This window comes from Nicrophorus vespilloides, unplaced genomic scaffold, assembly GCF_001412225.1.
Source record: "Nicrophorus vespilloides isolate i.1.1-1 unplaced genomic scaffold, Nicve_v1.0, whole genome shotgun sequence".
NCBI lineage: Eukaryota > Metazoa > Arthropoda > Insecta > Coleoptera > Silphidae > Nicrophorus > Nicrophorus vespilloides.
The window spans coordinates 182,724-205,500 of record NW_017099643.1 but is presented as its reverse complement, the minus strand read 5'-3'; the positions used below and the strand labels follow the sequence as shown (position 1 = coordinate 205,500).

General features: G+C 28.1%; 3 protein-coding genes across 4 annotated transcripts; all 3 read left to right on the top strand.

Moving 5' to 3' along the window:
* Positions 1-1,588: 1,588 nt before the first annotated feature.
* LOC108564981 lies at positions 1,589-10,804 on the top strand. Of its 2 annotated transcripts, XM_017924205.1 has the most exons (3): positions 1,589-1,874; positions 6,015-6,770; positions 10,279-10,804. In XM_017924205.1, the coding sequence occupies exons 2-3, from the start codon at positions 6,647-6,649 to the stop codon at positions 10,626-10,628; spliced, it is 474 nt and encodes a 157-aa protein (XP_017779694.1). In that variant the 5' UTR covers positions 1,589-1,874; positions 6,015-6,646; the 3' UTR covers positions 10,629-10,804. The 2 variants fall into 2 exon arrangements, with proteins under 2 accessions (XP_017779694.1, XP_017779695.1); XM_017924206.1 differs by lacking the exons at positions 1,589-1,874; positions 6,015-6,770 and adding an exon at positions 7,805-7,919.
* Positions 10,805-11,954: 1,150 nt separating this feature from the next.
* On the top strand, positions 11,955-18,302 carry LOC108564985 (L-asparaginase-like). Its single transcript, XM_017924209.1, has 10 exons — positions 11,955-12,325; positions 16,495-16,586; positions 16,638-16,758; positions 16,818-16,926; positions 16,984-17,109; positions 17,173-17,383; positions 17,441-17,553; positions 17,607-17,789; positions 17,848-17,961; positions 18,018-18,302. The coding sequence occupies exons 1-10, from the start codon at positions 12,312-12,314 to the stop codon at positions 18,057-18,059; spliced, it is 1,125 nt and encodes a 374-aa protein (XP_017779698.1). The 5' UTR covers positions 11,955-12,311; the 3' UTR covers positions 18,060-18,302.
* Positions 18,303-19,089: 787 nt separating this feature from the next.
* On the top strand, positions 19,090-21,965 carry LOC108564986 (L-asparaginase-like). The gene is made up of 10 exons (XM_017924211.1): positions 19,090-19,205; positions 20,356-20,447; positions 20,498-20,615; positions 20,671-20,776; positions 20,834-20,959; positions 21,023-21,233; positions 21,289-21,401; positions 21,457-21,639; positions 21,698-21,811; positions 21,868-21,965. Exons 2-10 carry the CDS (start codon positions 20,369-20,371, stop codon positions 21,907-21,909), a joined length of 1,092 nt encoding a protein of 363 aa, XP_017779700.1. The 5' UTR covers positions 19,090-19,205; positions 20,356-20,368; the 3' UTR covers positions 21,910-21,965.
* The last annotated feature ends 812 nt before the right edge of the window (positions 21,966-22,777 follow it).

Here is a 22,777-nt window from a genome sequence, read left to right as displayed (position 1 = left end):
CTTTTAATATTAGTAATATACTAATATTAGTATTTTAAATTTATGTTTAAAATTCTTTAGGAGTTAATATTTGTAACAATAATAGTGTTTTAATTTGCATTTCCATTCTAATTAATTTTCAAGTCATTAGTAATTTATCTAATATAGTTTTAACGTTGACATTATTAAATATATTAGTAAACTATCGCCTTTTCAGTAAAATTATGTCTTTTGAATAATTCGGTATCAATGATTATTATGTCTATAAGTATCCGATATTTCCCAATTTCGTATTTATAAATTAAGTTATTCGATATCAAACAGTTATTTTTATTGAACTGGTGCTTATTTATTTAACCAGGGATTCCCGGGTTCAGACGGTGATCTTCATTAGCATATCGGTTTTGCACTATACTGAATGGCGATATAACTCATATCGGTTAATTGCTATTTATAATTTGATTTCAGCAAAGCTGATTGCTTAGAAGTACGTAAACGCACTATATATTCAAAATTTTATTATATCTTGACAATGTTAGAAATAATTCAACCCAAAAGGTAAACGAAATGCATAATAAGTTTTTGTAGAGTAATTTATAGCTTTGAAAAATCTCACATTTTGATTGTTGTAGATCGACAGTAAACATTCTTAAGCGTTCTGATTAGAATATTTAGCATTCTACAATTGAGTAAAGTTTCTTGTTAATTTTGTTGTCGCAATTGAACCACGTGGTTCCACCATAATTTATAATATGTTCATTAGAATCTTTAGATTTATTAAATTATCATGTAGAGTTAAAATTACTTCATTTTCAGCCAAAATTAGGATGTAAATACATCTATTTTATGGGAAATTGTCTTTTGTCCTGGAATTATTTTGATAAGTGTGATATAAGATATTATTTTATGTTATTCCTTTAGATTTTCTGTCAAGAAATTTTGTCACCATCTTCTGCATTCAATAAATTTATAATATCCCCTTGATCAACTTATTGATTGAACCATTGGATAACTTCATTTCTTCTCTTGGATGTTATTTAGTAAAACTTCTGGCTTTGGTCTTAGATTTGATTTTTGTTAATGTTAACTGGGGTTTCAAATTGCGGATTTTGTTATATCTAATCTTTTTTATTACTAAACCGTTCACTTTGATGTTGCAATTTTAAACGAACTTTTATATATATTTTAACTGTTAAAATTAGCTGAATATCGTCACTGCTTTTAAGCTTCTAAACTGACAAATTGAGATGCAATTAACCAGTTGTTAATGGCGTTAATAAACTTACAAGAAGATGATCATTTTTGCGTTATTTCAAAATCTCTAGGGGAAGAGCTGTAGGGTGAGGTGATTCATGCTTTTGGTGCAGTATGGTTTTCATGGTTAATTATTGTTTCGCGTGTCGGCCTCATCGATTTGTGTTATCGCATGAAACGTGCAGGTGGTGCCTAACATGAGGCACCTTTAGCACGCCTGTTGTTATGTACATGGTAATGAGTGTTTTCCCGAGAGCCCCCATAAAGCCCCGGGACATGTGAATAATTTAATAATGCTCTTTACTTCCTCGCTGCCGTACGACGATAAACCAACCAGTCTGCAGAATTATTTTTAAAGTTTTCAGTAGAGCTTGGCTAGTTCGTCCATTCGCACCGACATCTCTAAAACGACGACGACGTCGCGACCCGCCGTCTCCCGCGCGTTACGTAATAATTGGGGGGAGGAAACACCTGCAATCATTTTGCGTCTCGTTGCTTATATTTAGACACGAATTTGTTTTGGTCTCTCGCGTAATATCACAGTGCTATCTCCTATCATCCGATCTGCTGATGATGGTCACCTTCTGACCACGGGACACGACAATTCAATAAACAAGCGAATTTCCGGTTAATACAAATAAGTAAATGAGTTTCAATAGCGTTTCTATCTTTAATCCCCGCTTCTGCTTTTGAGCTTTGAACTTTCAAAAACATGGACATGGCATTTTAAAATTTAAGTCTTTAAGTTTTTGAGCTTTTTAATTTTAAATTACATAAATTAATTAAAATAGATGCAGTAAATTCAATTAAAATAAGTAAATTAACATGTATTTATTTATCAATTTCTGCTTTTAATATTATTACATACGTAATTGCGGAGAATATGACATTTTTAGATTGGAATTAGTTATATAAATAAGCGTATTTTTGTTTAGTACAAATAAGTTCTTTATGATACACATATTTTTATTTATAATACTAGTTTCTTATTTTTATTGTTTTAATTTCAGTAAGGTGAAACATGTTATCAAGTATTTTTTTCATTCAAAATATTCATTAGTTTATATGACTCTTAATAATAATGTTTATTGCATCAACAAAAACATAAAATAAAACCTTAACACAATAATAAAAAAAAAACAAAATGCTGAAAAAGGCTATTGACTATAGGTCTTTCTGTCTCATGACTGTTAATTAACATATTTCTATCCTTATTCAACTACTGAGCTTTATTAACTTACTTTCATGGAGATCATTGAATTAATACGGTGAACATGACTTAGTTTTGTTGCTAAGCTATGATTTATATTCTGCACAGAAATATCTTGACTGTAATATCGTTGCAAGTGAGCATTCTACATTTACATTTCTACGAAATTCGATGGTGATGCATTTTTTTAAATATCAGATTTTCAGAAACTAATAACGAAATTGACTAAATTATTTCTTATTTTTATAATCAAAAATATTTTTTTAACTTGTCAATAATCTTTCAATGTAATTAAATCATAATTGTTAAACCTATTTTATGTGAACCAATATTTTAGATTTTATTTTAAAAATTTTCAAACCTTAAAATTGGCTTATTTATGGCTTAAAATTGAAAAAATAATTGTATCTTGCCGGTTTTTTCCAGTATAATCTGTACTGGTTAATTTTGATCAATGTTGGTTTTTAGTTATTATGTCTTAAGTTGAGGAGTCTTTCATTCTAATTTGATTAGAAGATTTTAAGTTGATAAAATAGGATCTAGAATATTTCATGAAAGTGTACACAACCTAATTAACTTTTAAAATTCTTAGTAGACATTTCCTTACTGTTAAACCTGACTATATATTTTGATGTGTTTATTGGCTGCAGTCCATGTTTTAATATAAATAAAACATCAACGTTTTATGTATTCTTAGTTGTTCTGCTTGGATTCGGTACTTAGGGAAACATTATTGAACATTCCATTACAATGAGTATAAAACATTCAATACATAAACTAATCAATACGCAATTCTCATCCCAACTAAGCTGATTAAAATACACAAGAAGTATTTACTAGAAATAATATGCACATTAAACTGCACATTACGTTTCTAGGAATAGAAATATTTGCATTAATAACAATGAAACATGCATTGAAATGCAATATTTTAATATTTAGTTGAAGTTTAAAGCGTAATTCTTTGTAAAAGATTACATAAATCGATGGACAGCACCTGTCATCGATGTTGACCCAATTTAGTTGAATGTGAAACTTGTAATTTACTGCATGATTTATGTATATTCAAATAATATACTAAAAGAAATCTATCAAAGGTTTACCGTGCTTTTGCAATAAAATCATTATAATTTACTTCTTTCTAACAAGACGAAATATCATTAATGCTATAGCAATACTTGCGCAAAAAGGAACGTTTCTACGAAAATGTATTAAGCAACTACTCGAGACTCCATAATTAGTAAAATAATGTATCGTGTATCTAATTTCTAAATAACTATTTAAAATTTTATTCTCAAACGTTATAAACAATACATTTTATACAATTTTTTTTTCAACTTTGGTATATTTAGTGTGATGTAAATTTAGAACACGCGTATTTTTTAGGTAGAATAATGTAAAACAAAGCAGATATGTATGATCCAGAAATAATTCATCAGTGTACTAATAATAGAAGACGATCAATTACGACCTCGTTCATAAATGAAATAAACAAATCATCTTTGATTCCACTGTCCATTCGCTGTCTACATAATAATAGATTTTATTGCCAGCGCGTGTTAAAAGCTACGATAATTACAGTCTTCACCTTACGTAAGTGATCTGTATGTTATGTTGGTTGTGTGAACAACATTTATTGAAATGTTATTGTGTTGTATCTTATTGTCAATGAAAAAAGTCAATCAGATACTTCATATTTGATAGTTTAGGAAAGTTAAGCAACCTATTTCAGGGATACTACTTGGATGAGTGACGAGGACATAGTCATTCTATATAAATGGTATTGGTTTAATACATAAATAAAATTGAACACACAAATGTAATCTTACAGAAAAACCTTATTGAATTAAACTTCATATTTTCCAAATATAACAATACTTTGCAAAGTGCGGATAATCGTTTCCGGACTCTTTGAAACAAGGACTAATAGAAAACTTTAAAACAGCATTATATTTTGTGTATTAATTTTTTAGAATTTATTTATATTTTATTAAAATTAAGTTTGTTTTGACTATATTCAATCCGCACTAAGCGAGGTACTGCTGTACTTTATAAATCACTAATAATAAGACTTTGGATAGGTTTTAATCTATTATTAATAGAATTAAAAATTCTTAAAATAGTTTTTTTTTTCTGTGCTATATCAGCATATTTACACGATCGTGACAAACGTAATTTACATACAGGTGAAAAAGCATGCGATAAAATATTTCTATCGTGTAAATGGTTTGAATTTCCACATACATTTAGAATTTGTTCATGAATATACACAGAGTGACACTGTTAAAAGTTTTTATTTCAGTTAATTTTTGCAATTATTTTCGTTTTTATTTATAAATAGTTTGGAATTAATAAGTAATTAAAAAAATTATAAGGGTTTATCAAATTCTATTCAGTTACAATATTATTTATTAAAATAATAATATCTTGAAATTATTTTTTATTTTTTGGTAGTTTTATTATCATGTTAGTGACAATTTTTATTATATTTGAAAATATTAAGCAAATGGAAAATTTATTAAAAAATATTATTTTTAACGTCTAAATTTTTATACACAATCCTTCAATAGGAGCAGTGCAAATTTCAATAGTTTTTTTTAAAGAAATTTTTTTTATGTATCCTCTTGGTTCTCAGAAAGTTAAAACGATTACGAATATTAATCACTTGAGACAAGTATCAAGTTTTACGTAAAATTTACTAATAAATTCCCATCATTATTTTTTGATCGAAATAATACAAGGATGAAAAACATTATTGATCATTATTGTATCCAGTTGCTTTTATGTTTATTTAACGAACTGTGAAATTTTGAACTTTATTGAAAAAAAAACCGCTGCATTTGTAACTGCATTTAGTTCGTATTTAACGACATACCCTAATACTAAGTCATTTTTTTACTAGTCTATAATCACTATATTTATCAGACTGTAGAAAAATATAATAATTATTATAATTTATGGTCAGTAGTCTTTTATAACAGCTAAATAAAATGTTTATGTATACATAACTGTTGCAATACAAAATATTAATTGGATACAAATAAAATTATATTATTTTATATATGCCACCGTTACATGTTTCTTTTCAATTTTTATTGACTTCAAAGTTATGAAATGGTCTAGAAATATTATATCACTTAACAATTAGAAATTACAACTGAGTACATAAATAAACTGAGGTTGTCAGACATCAGGTAATTGGCGTTCGATGGTTTGCCAGAGTTAAGCAACCTGCAATGCGTGTAATTATTATTTTAAGATCTCAGTATTTTGCATTTTGCGCATTCTATTTATAGCATGTGTTTCATGTTCAATTCGGCTTAAATATAGCCACAAAAAATAATAATAATATGGGTAAATGCAATGATAATTTTATCACGTAAAGTAAATTTATAGGATAATTATTTATTAAAGGGAGAGGCGCAAGGTTAATTACATTTGGCATTAGAGCTAATACAAGTAGCCGTAATCTATTAGGCAATAACGCACCGCCGTTGTGAATACGTCGTTCGAGTCGGTTAATGAATGAATAATAAGATAATCAATAGGAATTATGTATTGTGTTTTCCAGGTCAAATCTACAGCCCTGAATCGATCGCAGGATTAGTACATCATGATTAGTACAATTCCGTACTTGCAGAATTGCGATATGCATGGTGCTGTTCGCATTGCCTGATGACGACGACGTCGGGTGACAAGTACGACGCTCTACGCTCTTTCTGCATTTTGAGTGATATACTTATATATTTATTGTTTATTCTCGTGTAACTAAAATTAAACTGCTTCGGGTTTCTTGGCATTGGACGTCAACCATATTTTTTTTGTATTTCGTTCGCAATTTGATTTTTTTTTCTCTTTATTTTTTTTTTTTCATTTTTCGCCCTATGAGTTAAGCCAAGAGTTAAGCGCTTTTCGTTTCGGAAAAATCGCGAGGATTGCGTCTCGTCGAGCAGACGATGACTGTCCTTCCTCCGTTTGTGAATTAAGGCATAAAGATATTATTATTACTTTCTGGATTCAGGCCAGATCGTGTCGGCATTACCACACGCATACACACGCCACGGTGTAAAGATAATATTTACCTACAAATCCGGTGTTTCGGGCTGTGCGAAGGAGGAACAAGTTGCCTCAGGGTTTATTTTTTTTCTTTCAATAAGTAGTTGGTGATCAAGTGCGATTAGGGTTGGGTGGTGTTGTATCAAGATGCAGAGAATCATCAGTTTGCAGACCTTCAGGAGTGCAGATAGATCGGCGAGCAGCGAATTCGTTACTAAACGGCTCTGCTGCAGCTTCTTGTTTTCCGTCGCGTTCCTGTCTCTTCTAGGAGGTAAATCAATATAAATTTCTAAATGCACTCAAACTCTCACTCGTGTGATTCATCTTACGAATGTTTAATAAACTTGTTTTATTTGTATTTCTTAGTTTTCAAAGCAACGAATCTTAACGAAAATAGACATTCAAATGTAGAACAAGTTTTTCTTGAAAGTGCCATTTAATATTAAATTTGAAAAAGATTAATTGATGTGTATTATTTGCAAAACTAACACGATTTTATGAAAAAAAAAAACTATAGTTTTTGTTATGAAAATCGAAATTTGATTTTACTTTTATGCATAGTGCATTTTATTTATATATATTTTTAATAATATTTCATATTAATATACAGTGGAGTCTCGCTTAACGAGCATAATCCATTCCAAAATTTCCGGATTTTTACTCATATAGTAAAACAATTTTCCTCGTATAAACTGTAATGTACGATAATGCGTTCCATTTTGGAGTCATTTTTCTTACAATTTATTTTGCTCGTTAAGCGAAATGGTCGTAATGCGAGGTTCCATTGTATATGAATTCGTGTGAACTTTGAAGAATTCTATTATAATATAATATTATTGAGTATAATTGTTTGAAAAGTAAGAAAAACTTTGTAAAATCTTACATGAAATTAACATATACACACAAATTGAAACTTATCTTTATTAAAAAAAACATACAAATTAATTTAGTAAAAAAAAGTTGAAATTGATTGATTCTTTCAAATAATCTTTAATTGGAAGGAATAATAATTACAATATAAACAAAAGATGATGAAAACAAATAACTCTATGTAGATAGGAATATTTTAATTTTGAACTAATTTATTATTTTCTTTTGATGATTCATAAAAGAGTACACACATATATGTAGGTTGACGACACTCTGTTAAATATATTAATATATTTTAATTTATTAAAAAACTTACTTTAATTTGAAATTTATCATAATTTTTAACATCAATAATTTAATTAATTTACATATTTTAATTTAAACACATCTAATCTAACTTATTCGTATACAGTAGAACCCGTTTTTGTGCGGTTCTTTTTTATGTGGTATATGAAATTCAACCAATTCCAACGGCGTTGGCACCATTGTAATGTTTTCTATCAGTGTGCATCAGTGTTCATCAAAAGAAGATTCGCGTTTAACACGAGAAGTAGTGAATTATGCATGTGCATGTGTATTTTTTAAGTTTTCTTGTGGAAAAAATGAAAGATATAAAAGTACTAAACGAGATATAAATACTTTTAACATAGAATGTGATCATCTACAATAAAATAATAGTACATCATATTTTCATAACATGTGTATCATCTTTGATAAACCAATTAAATAACAATATTCTAGTCGTCACTAATATAATACTATATTTCAACTATTTAAATTATGATTTTTTTCGTAATTATTCATAAACAATAATAATAATAATAATAATAATAATAATAATAATAATAATAATATTTATTGTAACAAAAAATTAAATAAATATAAACTCAATGCAATAACAAGAAATAAATTAAACTGCTGCAAAGTGTTATTGATCATAGGTCTTTCTGTCTCAAAATTTGTCTATTTTTAATTAAAATGTTTTGATAACGTATATTAGACATTTTGTGATAAATAATTTTTAATTTTCAAAAAAAAATTGATTAGAAATTATAATTTAATTAATATTTATTTATTATAATTTTTTTCTTACTTTTCTACATTAAAGTACTTTCAAAACTATAGAATTGTATAAATATTGTATACAAATTCTAAAAAGTGTGGTACTTATTTGGTAAATTTACAATGTAAAATTAAAAAAAAATGAAGAACGTGTTACAAAATAAATCTACTACATGCTAATATATTTATTGTAATAAATTAACCTTGTAATAAATTATGCTCAAAAGCATAATAGTTAATTCATTCATATTCGTTGCAATTAGTTGGATTTCATATAGCGCATATATAAAATCGCATGAAAAAGGACCGCACAAAATAACAGATTCGAATACTCCTTAGAAATAAAAAATATTTTTTTATTTCCAATTTATCGCTTACATAATATAAACAATTCTAATTTATTAATTGAGCAATAATTATCATATGTTTCTTATACTTTAAGTTTTCCAAGACCTTCTTCTTAATTATTAATAACTATATAATATTTATCCCTATTTAATTGAAAAATTGTTGCAACGTAGTTAAAAGCTGTGCATTATTTATTAGCTCGAATCATCACGTTTAGTGCTGATAATCATCGCCAGGCAACATTTAATTGAGTAAACAAATGAAGACCATTTTAAAACAAAGGGTTGTTACATTTCTTAAGCACAAATTTCTACACAAATTTGTGCTTAAAAAAAATTATTTTTACAACATATTATTATAACCAGACGCGATTGCTTAATTCCGAAAGTTAATTTTGGCAATGGCGAGTAGTGTTTATATTATTATTTTTAAATGTTTCTATTCCTGTATGTAAGAACCTTTTGGTTTCTGTTCATTATTTATAAATATCGCGGCTATTGTGAAAACTCTATAAATTGATGTCGATTAGCGTGTCTGCTTTTTCTCGCTTTATCACCATGTTTCGACTGTCCACACTTGCTTGATCTGTCTCTGATCGTAGACATCATTTATCTTGTACTTTGTTTCTTCCATCAAGTTTGTTCATGATATACGCAATAATTAAGAATTCCTAATACAATTATTTACACACTCTTTATCCTATATAATTATGAACGTTAGTGAACTATGATTCTGTATATTTTAATGAAATTTTATTTTTTGAACGTTATTCAGTCTGGTTTAGTCTGAGAAAAAAATCAATAATTGTTTACATAACATAATACAATTATTTAAAATATTTAATTCTTAATACATATACCTCGCATAGTCCGGATTTGATTAGTCAATACAACAAACTTATTTTTATACATTAATGATCGTTTTTTCCCCTTTTTGTGCGATTAGTCTGGTTTCAAACGATATTGGTGGAAAAGATTTCGCTCACTAATAATTCTGTGCATCTAAAATTGCTGAAATTAAGTTGTTTTCTTATTTATGTTAACTTTATTAAATTCATATCTATTGGGAAAACCCAATGTAAGATTCAAAAAATGTATTAATGTTCTGTTTACTTAATGTAATTTTGCAATTAATCTTTGGATGAAGTTTTCACAAAATATGTTGATTCCTTTAATCGTGACTTAATATTCTAGAAGTTCTTACTTTTTTTTTGCATGTGCTATATAAATAATTATTTAGAGATATTTCATTCTACAATATAAATTTGAATCATCTGTATATAATCTGCAAGTCAATTTTGTTTAATTTACAAATTGGGTTTGAGTTACTAATGGCCACATTGTATGTTTTTCTAATAGCCTACTAATAACATTTTTCACTATCCAGGCAGATCGTATAAATACATAATTATTCACCTCGATTGTAATTTTAAACGTCTTCTAGGAAAGATACTAATATTCATTGCTTCTGAAAATTTCTAATTTGTATTCACTTCACAGGATTTCTATTGGGTCGCTATGCAACTGATCGTGCGATCCTCCTCAAGAACCATATCAAACAGCAGACGGAGCAGCGGAGGACCAACGATGCCATGAGCAATATCACATCCATCCTGAATCGCATTTCCAAAATGGACATTTTGGGACCTCTTCAATCCTCCGACGATTTTCGATCGAAGCTGAAGTGTACCAAATATAAGGACGTGGATGTAGAGGAAGGAAACTTCGATAATATCAATCTGGCAACGAGGAGGGCTTTGAGCTTACACATGGAAGCGCTGCGTAGATGTTTTTGGGACGTAGGGGACTTCCTCGAGGGGAGATCGGCTACGAATTTTACGAGCGATTGAACAACGCGTACGATCGTCATATTTCCACATATCTTTTTTATACCTATCGCTTACAAATTTTAATAATTTATAATAAAGAAAACACCACCTATTATAACTTTCCTATCACACTTTTTATCTACGTTTTAATATTCGATTAATTGTTGTGACATATTGAAAATACACGATCAAAATTTGACAACAATTCTATTAATTATTACCAAATCATTTACCCATTTATAACAAAATTGAAGACAATGAAAAGCATTTTTTGATCAAAGAAATTTACAAACAACGTGAAATATGAGTCTAAAGTTTTGTTCGCTCTTTTTTCTCTTTTATTTAACAAAACAAATACAACGTTTTTATTATAAATTAAGCACCTTTAAATCATAGGTTGTTAACAGGTATTTAATTTCGTCATTATTTTCTTTGTATTTCTTACTAACAAGCTTTCTAAATCTTTTACTGAAAGACCATAATCTTCTACATTCAATAAATATCTAACATCTTCTTCATAGACATTTTCGATATCTTCATTTCTAATTTCTTTGGATTTTATTTTCTTCTTTTTGTACAACATCTGTTCACATTTTATCGGATGATTACCGGGTTAATCTTAAATTATAATATTGTTTATGATAAATTGAACTTCAAATTACGAGTTTCATTATATTGAAGCTTCATTATTAGAATTCTAAAATACATTTTAAATATTAAATAAAAAGGTTTAATTACAAATATATTATTATGAAATAATTAGGAACTTACATTTTTCAATTTGTAAGTTGTAATTATTTGGTTTTTAAAAAATAATTATCCGATTGCGTATTTTAAGTAAGAAGGAACATTTAAAATATTTGCCAAGCTGTTTAATTTTTTTGAAAGCATGTATGCGATACATTGAGCTACTCTGCAATCTCACGTGTTGAGCTATGACGATCTGAATCAATGAGGCCCTGATAGGGGTTGATCTGAATCAACGATCTGGCGGATGAGTATTTTTCTGTGAAAAATCACCAGAACGAAATTTGACAAACAAATTTTGACACTGCCTTCCTATAAGACATAACTTCTTATGTGCTTGCTATGGGTTCTTGCCTTTTCGGAAATAATGCAATAAAATATGTCTAAAATGCGCGTTGACAAAACAAAAGAATATATTTTGTCACACTGAATGTGACAAAATCCGCAATTACTAAGTTACCAACCTAATAGATTTAATCAATATTAATCAACATTTAAATGCAATGTTGATCATAAATTCGTAATTGACTATAAATTGTTTATAAACTTTGATAATACAGTTTGTTTTTCAAATTATTTTGTTAATATTTGTAGAAGAAGCTTAATATATTATAATTATTGATCAGCAAATATAAACAATTCAAACTTTAAAATTAATATTTGTGTGACAACGATTACTTAATAAGATGTAATCGCGTAAGAGTGAGAGCGTGCGTTGTGTAAAAGAGTTGTTATCGCTCTATGATTATTTGATAATAAACCGAAAGTTAAGCCTGTGGACTAATCTTGAAAGCAAACGCAGAAGTGCCTGAGCTAGTGTCGTGTCAACACCGTAACATTGTTTCTCTATTGCACGAGTAGCAAAGTTTACCCAAAAATATTAACATCCGTCGAAGAGACAGCAGATTGACATCGCCACGATTGGATCTGCTATATAATTTACGAGCAAGTTACCACATGCAATTATTGCAGTAAGTTGGCCTATGTATTTTTTTATTTATATAATCGCATTACGAAACTCGGTATCGCACCATATAAAATAAGCATCGTAATTGAATTAATTTTCAAATCGAAATCGAATACAAATCGGAAACCTACCATGTGTTGTACTATATAACGTGGATATTTAATTGAATGTTATTAAATTAGGCTTTTTTTTAACAATATTAAAATGTATTTTCGTTCCGCTAAAACTCAATAATATATCAATATCAATTGAATCAATGTTCATATCTATAAAATGCACAATAAGTAGAATAAAAGTTGATTACTTTATGATGTAACACGTAATTACGTTTCGGACTTCGTGATTTATGGATATTTAATAGAGAAAATCTTGTAACATGTAGATTGAATCAAATTAAATTTAATGATTCATTTATTCTCATAAACATGGATAAATTAAATTCGTTCTTTGATATACTCATTTAACCTTCGTCTACATAAGTAGAAATACGTATTTGAATATGTAATGGTAATATGTACCTTGTTTAAAGTTCATGTACTTTGAAATTTGTATAAATAAAGCATGAACTGTGAAACGTAGTTTATGAAAACTATTTAATGAGATCATTTCTTTTGCTATTAATATGAACTTTTAATGAAGTTAATCAAGTATTTGGAAATATTGGATTTGTCAACCATTATTCAAAAGTTTTAATAATAGAAAATAAATTGGCAATCAAATCTAAAATTACGACAATCCTCATTTAACACAATACTTTAATTGCACGGTTTACATTTTTATAAATACTAAAACAGTACTTTTTAATCTTCTGAGCAAAATATTGTATAGGTAAGAACACATTTTGAATAAAACAGTCTCAATTTGTCCTTGTTTTAAGATGTAATTGTATACAGTTTAATTGACATAATACAATAATTTATTCAAAATGTTAATATAAAATATCGTATCAGAATTGTTAAGATTTCTTTGGAATCATAATTACAGCAATACCACGGATAGTGCGGTTTCGTCAATATCGCATGTTTGAAACCGGACTAATCGAGGACATTAAAATCGCATAAAAATATACTGCAAAAAACAGATACTTGACTCTATAAAGAAAGAAAAAACAAACATTCATGTACAAAAAGAATATATATTGCTCAATTAAAAATCAAATACAAAATATATATGATTAATAATAGATAAATAAATAATGTATAAGCAAGTAAAAAAGATTAAACAATCCTCCAAATAAAAACATAGATATAAATTTTAATGAATGAATAATTTTATACTTGTGATACTTTTTGTGTACAACCTTAAATTCATTATTCAATTTAATAAAACTAAATAAGCAATATTATTTAGTTAATGACAATATTTGTTGTGTGGTGTACTTTAACAATAGGATTAACTTAATCGCTATGTAATAAAAATAATTTAAATCGGAAGATAAGACATTTTTTTTCTTGTAATATTAAGGATTTTACCTCGTTTTATTGACTTTATCGAATAAAGAAATTAAATTGAATTCTGTACAAGTAGTTATTCTATTAAATTAAAGATTAACAAATGAAACATAATTGTGAATTATATCAATAACTAATCGTATTTTTTATGTATTTACATTTATATGTAATTTTGATGCAGTTGAAGATTTATATCAAAATGTACTTTATTTTCATCCATCTTTCAGAGGATACAGTTTTTTTTAATACATGAATGATCGTTTTTCCATTTTCTGTAGTCAAATCTCTGTTTTTGCAGTAAACGTATGTAAACACAAATGATATCAGATATTTATTATTAGTTTCAATAAGAATACAACAAATAATATTTGTCTTAATATTATGTTTTACAATAATAATGTTTGGTTATTTTGGATCATCGGTCAATATTATTTATCCTAGTAACAGTGTTGTAGGAATGAAATCGTATTATACGGGGATACCTGTTCTTTCAAATATTAACGTAAAATTAACGTTATGGTTATAACTCTATTTGTTACAAATTGAGTAGTCATAAATGATAATAAAGCAATTTTCAATCTACAGTGGAACCTCGCTTAACGAGTTTAATCCGTTCCAAGATTTCCAGATTTTTACTCGTATGGTGAAATACTCGTATAGTGAAACATATTCAAAAATACACATAATATGTGTACACAAGTAAAAATGATGTAACAGGTGCGCAATCTGGGACTTCTATTCTCATCGTCACTCGTTATGCGAAACTTACAATTCATTTTGTTCGTGAAGCGAAATGCTCGTTATACAAGGTGCTCGTTAAGCGAGCGCCTTGCTCGCTGTATTATTAATGAGTATTGACTAAACCAGTGACTTGATATAATACAATAATTTATTCAAAATGATAATAAAAAAATATTGTGTCAAAATTGTTAAGACTTCTTTAAAATCATAACTACAGCAATAATGTGGGTAATCGATTTCGTTAATATCGCATGTGTGAAGCCGGACGAATCGAGAACTTTAAAACTATATAAAAATGAATTGCACAAAAAGATACTTGAGAAAAATGTATATTGCCCAATTAAAATAGTCGTATTATACAGAGATTTGTACGAAATCGATTTTAAAACGATTAATACCTCTTCTTTCAATTATTATCGTTAAATAAATGCTCAGAAGTCATAATTAATATTAACTCTATTTACAATCTACAATTAATCAGTATTTAGTCAATACCAGTGATGATTTTAAAGATTATAATTGAAAATGTCTATACTATAGTTTACCCATCACTGGACTAAACTATCTCTTAGTTGACAAATTTACTAAAATATGTTTCATTAATTACATAATAATTACATAATGCATGTAATGTTAATCTAATCTTAAGAAAAAAATAATAGTTCTAAAAGTTTCAGTAAAAGATAACAGGTTGATATTTTGATGATTAACATAATCAAAATGAAGAATTAATTAAAAACGTTATAATATGTAGATGCATGTAGAAAAAAAATGTTACGAAACGTCTTATCAACTAAACTTTAAAGATCATTAAATGAATCATATAATACTTTATATATCCGCATTTTATGTCACTTTTGATTTTTAACCTTATTTTTATAAGAAATAACGTCATCCAAGAAATATACTTACCAAATTAAAAATATATATGTAATAAATTCATAAATCTTATGTTAACATATGGGTTGAAAATAATTATAATGCAATAAAACGATAATTCAAAATAATACTTTCTTCTTCAATTATTTATAGGTTCACCCCGTGACATAAAGAAAAACCTACTTATATTAATTTAATATAAATGATCTATTAAAATTAAAATAATTATTGGAAATGTATACAGATACTTGATTTCAATCACCAGTTTATATTCAGCGTTACTATAATAGTTAACTTAAGATAGTTAATAAATTGTATGTATTGATATATTGTTAGTCAGAAATTTACGACTGATTACTACTTTTATTCACCAATAAAAAAAATTATATTTGTAAAGATATTGTAATAAAAATCTTGAACAAAAATATACTTTTAAAAAAATACATAATAATATGACAATCATAATTATCATTTAATTACAACTGTAATCATATTATTTTTTTTATAACAGTGACGTATATCGCATTTATTCACGGTTCACTAAAGAGGACAGAACGTGCCTTCCTCTTTAAACTTACATAACTTTCGATTTGAATTTGTTTGACCTTGGGCCAAGATTATCATTTTTTCGGTTGCAGTATATTCATTTTTTTCTTCAATATTTTACGCTACAGTTTTTAATATTTTTTTAATAAGATTATATTTAATTAGGAAATCCTTTTAACATAAAAGGATTAAGGTAATAAATACATTTGTATTAAAATATAACAACTTTTTTTTTTCTTTCGTCTCGTTTTATAGATTTGTAGGTTTCTACAAACGAATTTGAATTGAATGATATTAATTTAGATACAAAGGTTATCAACAAAAATCTGACCTGTAAAGAACGTTTCTTTACTTTGAAATAACTAAATAAAATACACAATTGTGGGGATTCCGGATAACAATTGAATACAACAAAAAATAAATGAAATGGAATCAATGATGAAATATGTTAAATAGAATAATTCCTACTATTTAATATTATTACATAATGTTACGCTGTAAAAATACTGTTTCCTTATTTTCTTTGCAATAAACTATTCATTATATTTTTATTTAGATTTTCAAACATCATGCCTGTTCTTAACACAAAACAAGTTCTTGTAATCTACACGGGTGGAACTATTGGCATGACCAGGAACGAACAAGGAGGTAAATAAAACGTTAAAAATCAACAAAAAAATTTGCATAATCATATTTCAGCTTATTGTCCTTCTCCGAATAAATTCATTGAATGGATGAAGAATATTCCGGATATGCATGTCGAAAGTTTGGCCAGAGAATATTGCAAGGAAAAAATACAAACTAATACATTTGCCATTCCGTAAGTATAAAATGTTCTTGTGAGAGTTTTCTTTTTAATTAATGTTTTCTTATATTTAGTTATGAGAATCATACAGTTATAATATACACGATCGTTGAGTACAATCCGCTTTTGGATAGCAGCAATATGTCTCAGGAGAATTGGAAGCGTATCGCCAATGACATTGGGGTAATAATTACTTGATTTTCATTATTTCCTTCTTAGCTTCGAACTTGTCTGCCGCAGGAAAACTACGAAAAATACGATGGTTTTGTTGTCCTTCACGGCACGGACACTCTTCCTTACACCGCTTCAATTTTGAGTTTCATGTTGGAGAATTTGGATAAGACTGTTATAGTCACTGGGGCACAGGTATATTACACCATGATTCAAATCCAATAATAATTTCTCATAATTTTCTTTTCTTCTCTTAAGATTCCCATTTTCGAGCAGCGAAGCGATGCTAAAGACAACTTTCTTTCGTCCTTGATATTCGCGGCTATTTACCAAATTCCCGAAGTTTGCGTCTGCTTCGGGAATGTGCTTTTACGTGGAAACAGAACGATCAAATCCAGCACCGATCAACTAAAAGCATTCAGCTCTCCCAATTACAGTTTGTTGGGTAAAGTTGGCATCGAGGTTAATCGTGAGTGAAGAATCAATTTGTTATTAACAATTTACAGTTCGAATGTATTTGTTACAGTTTACATGGAACATCTACTGAAACCAGAGACGCGTAACAATTTCCACGTGAATTCTGATTTGAATGCGAACGTTACGGTCTTCAAGTTTCACCCAGCCGCAACCCCTGACATGGTGAGACATCAAAACAACTTTTTCTTTGATAAATTGTTCATTTTCATCTGCAGTTAGAAACGTGTCTAAAGAGTGATATAGACGGTGTCATTTTATTGAGCTACGGAATTGGTAACATTCCCACCAATACGAGAATCATCAAAATCCTCGAGGACGCTTTGAATCGTGGCATTATCATTGTCAATGTTACCGAATGTGTTCAAGGAACAGTGAATTCCACATACGAAACAGGAAAAGTAACAGTTGTTACCAATTAAAAACTGTAACGCAAATATTATATCAATGATGTTATAGATTTGCAAGGATATTGGTATTCTGCCTGGGTTCGACATTACCACTGAAGCAGCTTTAACAAAATTGATTTACGTTTTGGGCTTTAAAAATCTTTCTCTTGACGAAAAGAAAACTGTAAGTAAACGATACACATGGATACATATATAATTATCAATATGTAATACTTTCAGATGATGATGACAAATCTTCGTGGAGAAATATCCAAATCTTGAAAGACTTAAGTAATAAACAAATATATTTGCATTCGGCCTATGCAGATCAAAAAGAAATCTAACCATTCTTCCAAATCATTGAAATTTTAACGTGTGTTAGTGATTACATAAAGTATTTTAATTTAAGTTTTATTTGCATTGACAAAGACTTGTGTGTAAAGTAATTGATGTTACTTACTGATACTAAATTGGCCAAACAATTATGATGTAGGATATGTAAATATATATATACTAATATTTTGTCTAAACACATTTACAAATTAAATATTTTTTAATATTTTACATAAATATTGTATACTTAAAACTATCTAAAATAAATAAATTATAATATTTTACTTCTGTGTCCTTTGAAATATAATAATTCCTTTACTGTCATAACTTTGAAAACGTCTACAATTTCTTTTCACAAAAACAATATTACTAATTTAACAACTGGATTAATAGATTAATAGCATGAGTAAAATATTTAGGAGTGCCGAGATTCAATTAGTCTTTTGTTTTTCTTTCTTACAATATATTATTATTATTGAAAGTTGTAAAAGTCTATTCGCATATTAATATTGAATAATAAAATTTTACTTTAAACTAATTCAAACGCAAATCCTTTAATATCTCGAAGTACGAAAAAATGGACTTATATCACTTTCTAAAATAACGTCTCATATAACCGTTTTGATCCTTTCATAAATGATGTTTATTCATTTCGACACTTTAACATGTCTAGACATATCTAGTGAATTAAAATAATCCAAAGAACAATCCACATCGTCTTCAGCACTGTCTTGTAAATTAATAGTTTGTTGTCGAGGGATAGTGGAGATCTTTTGCCGATCAGCCAGTACAATTTCGCATCAAGCCCAGTTGCTTCCTTTTGGTTACGATATGCTTCTTCCACGTGAATCGGCGATCCAAGAACAAGCCCAAGTATTTGGAATTGTAGGCCTGTGGGATGATTTTGCAGGTTCCATTTTTTAGGACACATGATACATTCCAAGAATAGTAGTAAAATTAGGTGTTTGCTCGTCTTTGAATAAGTAGTATGGAATATGCGCAGTTAAACTTATATTTCAGTTAAGCTCAAAACATTCTGTTATTAATTCACATTTGATCAGTGACCAGCCAGTTCACATCTTTGATTGAAAAATTGTACGTATTTATTTATAATCGATTTCAAACAAGTTGATTACTCATCTTTGAATTGAAATAAAAAAAAATATTTCATAGTATATTTAATTTACAATCTTATTCCTGCGAACATATTAATTAAATCTAATGGGGGTAGACATTTGTTTTTTGGTAAACTTCCTAATGTAACTTTTTATCATTATATTCTTCTGTAATTTGTTGGTTGGCTGCCGTTCTGTTTGGTAACTTCACTATATTGTGCTCTGTGTATCTGCTGCTATCCTTAACATTGTCATTGTCCGTCGATTTGGCTGAAGGTTGAAAAATTGTACGTATTCAGTGCTAGTCGATTTCAAATCAGTTGATTACTCATCTTTGAATTTAAATGAAAATTGAATACATTTTATCTCATTTTATTAATTTCAGCATTACAGCATATTAATAAAAATATTCCAGTTAAACTAAAAACAATGACTAACCACTTTACATTTCATCATCGACTGCCAGTTCACATTGTCATTTTCAAAAGTTAACACATCTTTGATTGAAAAATTGTACGTATTTATTCATAGTCGATTTCAAATCAGTTGATTTTTCTTCTTTGTATAGAAATAAAAATTGAACACATAATATTTTATTGAATTTGAGGATGATTTTTGGATTCTGAGCTTGGCAAGTTCAAAAAATAAGATAATCGCTACACTCTCTTATCCATTAATGCCATTAAAAATGATTGGGTTCACAGTAAATAGTGGAATTAGCATATAATAATTCATATGTTTTTATTAATAAACAAATAAGATATGAGTCTATAATGACTAGTACCAACAATTTAATACAAAATATTAATCTGAGATCATTATAATGCATTCTATCGTTTTAACACTAATAAACGATGAATTTAATAATGAATTACCTATGCATGTAAAGGGTTTATAACATTAACAAATAAATATTTAACAATTGTTTAGATTCCAGGTGACAATTTCATATAAAAATAAATAAAGTGTATTCATTGCGTTTCTTATCTTGCCAATTGATAAATAGGATTATTCCTACTATTTAATAGAATTAGCTATTGTTACGTTATAAAAATTAAATTTCCTAAATATATATAATAACTTTATTGCCAATATATCTCGACAGTACAAATTTATCATATTTTATTAAGATTTGCGAACATCATGTCCGATTACATAACGAAAGAAGTTCTTGTAATCTACACGGGTGGAACTATTGGCATGACCGAGAACGAAGAAGGAGGTATATATAACGTACAAAAAAAAAACAATGTTTGTAATGTCTCATTCTAGTTTTAACTCCTTCGAATGAATTCATCGAGCGGATAAAGAATACTCCGGATTTGCATGACGAAAGTTTGGCCAGAGAATATTTCAATGAAAATATGGAAGATAATATTTTCGTGACTCGGTAAGTATAACATTTTATTGTGTATATGTTTTTAATTAATATTTCTTTTATTTAGTTCGAATGGAACAGTTATTATATATAGGATCAATGAGTACAAACCGCTCTTGGATAGCAGCAATATGTCGTTGGAGGAATGGAAGCGTATCGCCAATGACATTGGGGTAATTATGACATGATTTTCATTATTTCCTTCTTAACTTTAGAATTGTCTTCCGCAGGAAAACTATGAAAAATACGATGGTTTTGTGGTCCTCCAAGGCACTGACACTCTTACTTACACCGCGTCAAATTTGAGCTTCATGTTTGAGAATTTGGACAAGACTGTTATAGTCACTGGAGCACAGGTATAAAACACCATGATAAAAATCAAATAATAATTTCTCATAATTTTCTTTTCATCTCATCAGATTCCCATTTTCGAGAAGCGTAACGATGCTAAAGACAACTTTCTTATGTCATTGGTATATGCAGCCGTTTACCAAATTCCCGAAGTATGCGTTTACTTCGGGAATGAGCTTTTCCGTGGAAACAGAACTATCAAATTCAGTAACACACTATTGAAAGCCTTCAAGTCTCACAATTACAATTTATTGGGTGAAGTTAACATCGACGTGCATCGTAAGTGAAGCGTAAATTTGCTATTGACAATTTATAATACATATATTTCGTACAGTTTACGAGGAATATCTGCTAAAACCTATGACCCTCAATAAATTCAAAGTGAATTCTAATATCAATGCGAATGTTGATATCTTTAAGTTTCACCCACTTGTAACCCCTGATAAGGTAAGACATTAAACAATTTTTTTTTGATAAATTAATTTTTGATTTTCATCTTCAGTTAGAATCGTGCCTGAAGAGTAATATAGACGGTGTCGTTCTAATTACCTATGGAGCTGGTAACATTCCCACCAATGAAAAAATCATCCAAATCCTTAAGGACGCTGTGGAAAGTGGCATTATCATTGTTAATGTTAGCGAATGTCCTCATGGTACTGTAAATCCCACATACGAAGCAGGAAAGGTAACAACAATAAACAATTAAAAACTGTAACTCACATATTATATCAATGATGTTATAGATTTGCAAGGATATTGGTATTCTGCCTGGGTTCGACATTACCACTGAAGCAGCTTTAACAAAATTGATTTATGTTTTGGGCTTTAAAAATCTTTCTCTTGACGAAAAGAAAACTGTAAGTAAACGATACACATGGATACATATATAATTATCAATATGTAATACTTTCAGATGATGATGACAAATCTTCGTGGAGAAATAACCAAACCCTGAAAGACTTCATTTGTATTGTTTTTTTAAGATATATTTACTAATAATAATAACATTTATTGTAACAAATTATAATACATACTAAAAAAATAACATATTACAATGGGCTATTGACCATAGGTCTTTCTGCCCTATTAAGCATATTTACGATTTTTTAATATGTTACTACAAATAAATAATATTATAGATTTGTGTCGAAACATCAATTCAAATTTCATTCTTTGAATTATAACAATTCATATAAGTCATACCTCGGTTAAAGTTACCTTTGATAACGAAGCTTCGATATGCTTCAAACATTAATCAATTTCATTGAACTAAAGATTGAAGGAAAAAGGTTACTAGAAATGCAGATTTTGATGGTTAACAACGAAGTAAAAGAATCTAAAAACGAAATTAAAGCAGTTACTGTCGAGAAAATGTTAATATTTCAAGAGACTTAAAGCTTAAATAATTAATATTTTTTTATAATTGTCCTTCATGAAATTGCGATTTTTTTGAAATCTTTAGAATAAATTGAAACATTCTGATAAATTATGATACTACACTTTCTTCTTTCATTCAATGTTGAATTTTTCCAAATGAATTCATTCAGTCATTTCTGGGAGATCTTTGGTGGGAGGCTTTTGATTAGAGTTATACTTCTCATGTTATACCTTATTATAATAATACATATATTATTCAAATATTGCAAAACATATATAAACAGAAGCATTGCAAAATATAATAATATAGACAGGAGGAAAAACCTACATGTAAATAGCAAAATTGTTAGACAATGTTATCTCAATGTTATCGATTTTTTTAATTATTTGTATTTAATCAATATTAATTTAAAAATTATTAGTGCTTTGTCTGAAATAATTTCATA

What these genes read in the sequence shown, in the direction of transcription:
- LOC108564981 (XM_017924205.1), top strand. Translation starts at nt 6,647, where the DNA reads ATGCAGAGAATCATCAGTTTGCAGACCTTCAGGAGTGCAGATAGATCG. An exon ending in GTTCCTGTCTCTTCTAGGAG is followed by an intron (nt 6,771 to 10,278) that starts GTAAATCAATAT and finishes TTCACTTCACAG; the next exon opens with GATTTCTATTGGGTCGCTAT.
- LOC108564985 (XM_017924209.1), top strand. An exon ending in AGTTGGCATCGAGGTTAATC is followed by an intron (nt 17,384 to 17,440) that starts GTGAGTGAAGAA and finishes TATTTGTTACAG; the next exon opens with TTTACATGGAACATCTACTG. An exon ending in CTCTTGACGAAAAGAAAACT is followed by an intron (nt 17,962 to 18,017) that starts GTAAGTAAACGA and finishes TAATACTTTCAG; the next exon opens with ATGATGATGACAAATCTTCG.
- LOC108564986 (XM_017924211.1), top strand. Translation starts at nt 20,369, where the DNA reads ATGTCCGATTACATAACGAAAGAAGTTCTTGTAATCTACACGGGTGGA. An exon ending in GATAATATTTTCGTGACTCG is followed by an intron (nt 20,616 to 20,670) that starts GTAAGTATAACA and finishes TCTTTTATTTAG; the next exon opens with TTCGAATGGAACAGTTATTA. An exon ending in CACTTGTAACCCCTGATAAG is followed by an intron (nt 21,402 to 21,456) that starts GTAAGACATTAA and finishes TTTCATCTTCAG; the next exon opens with TTAGAATCGTGCCTGAAGAG.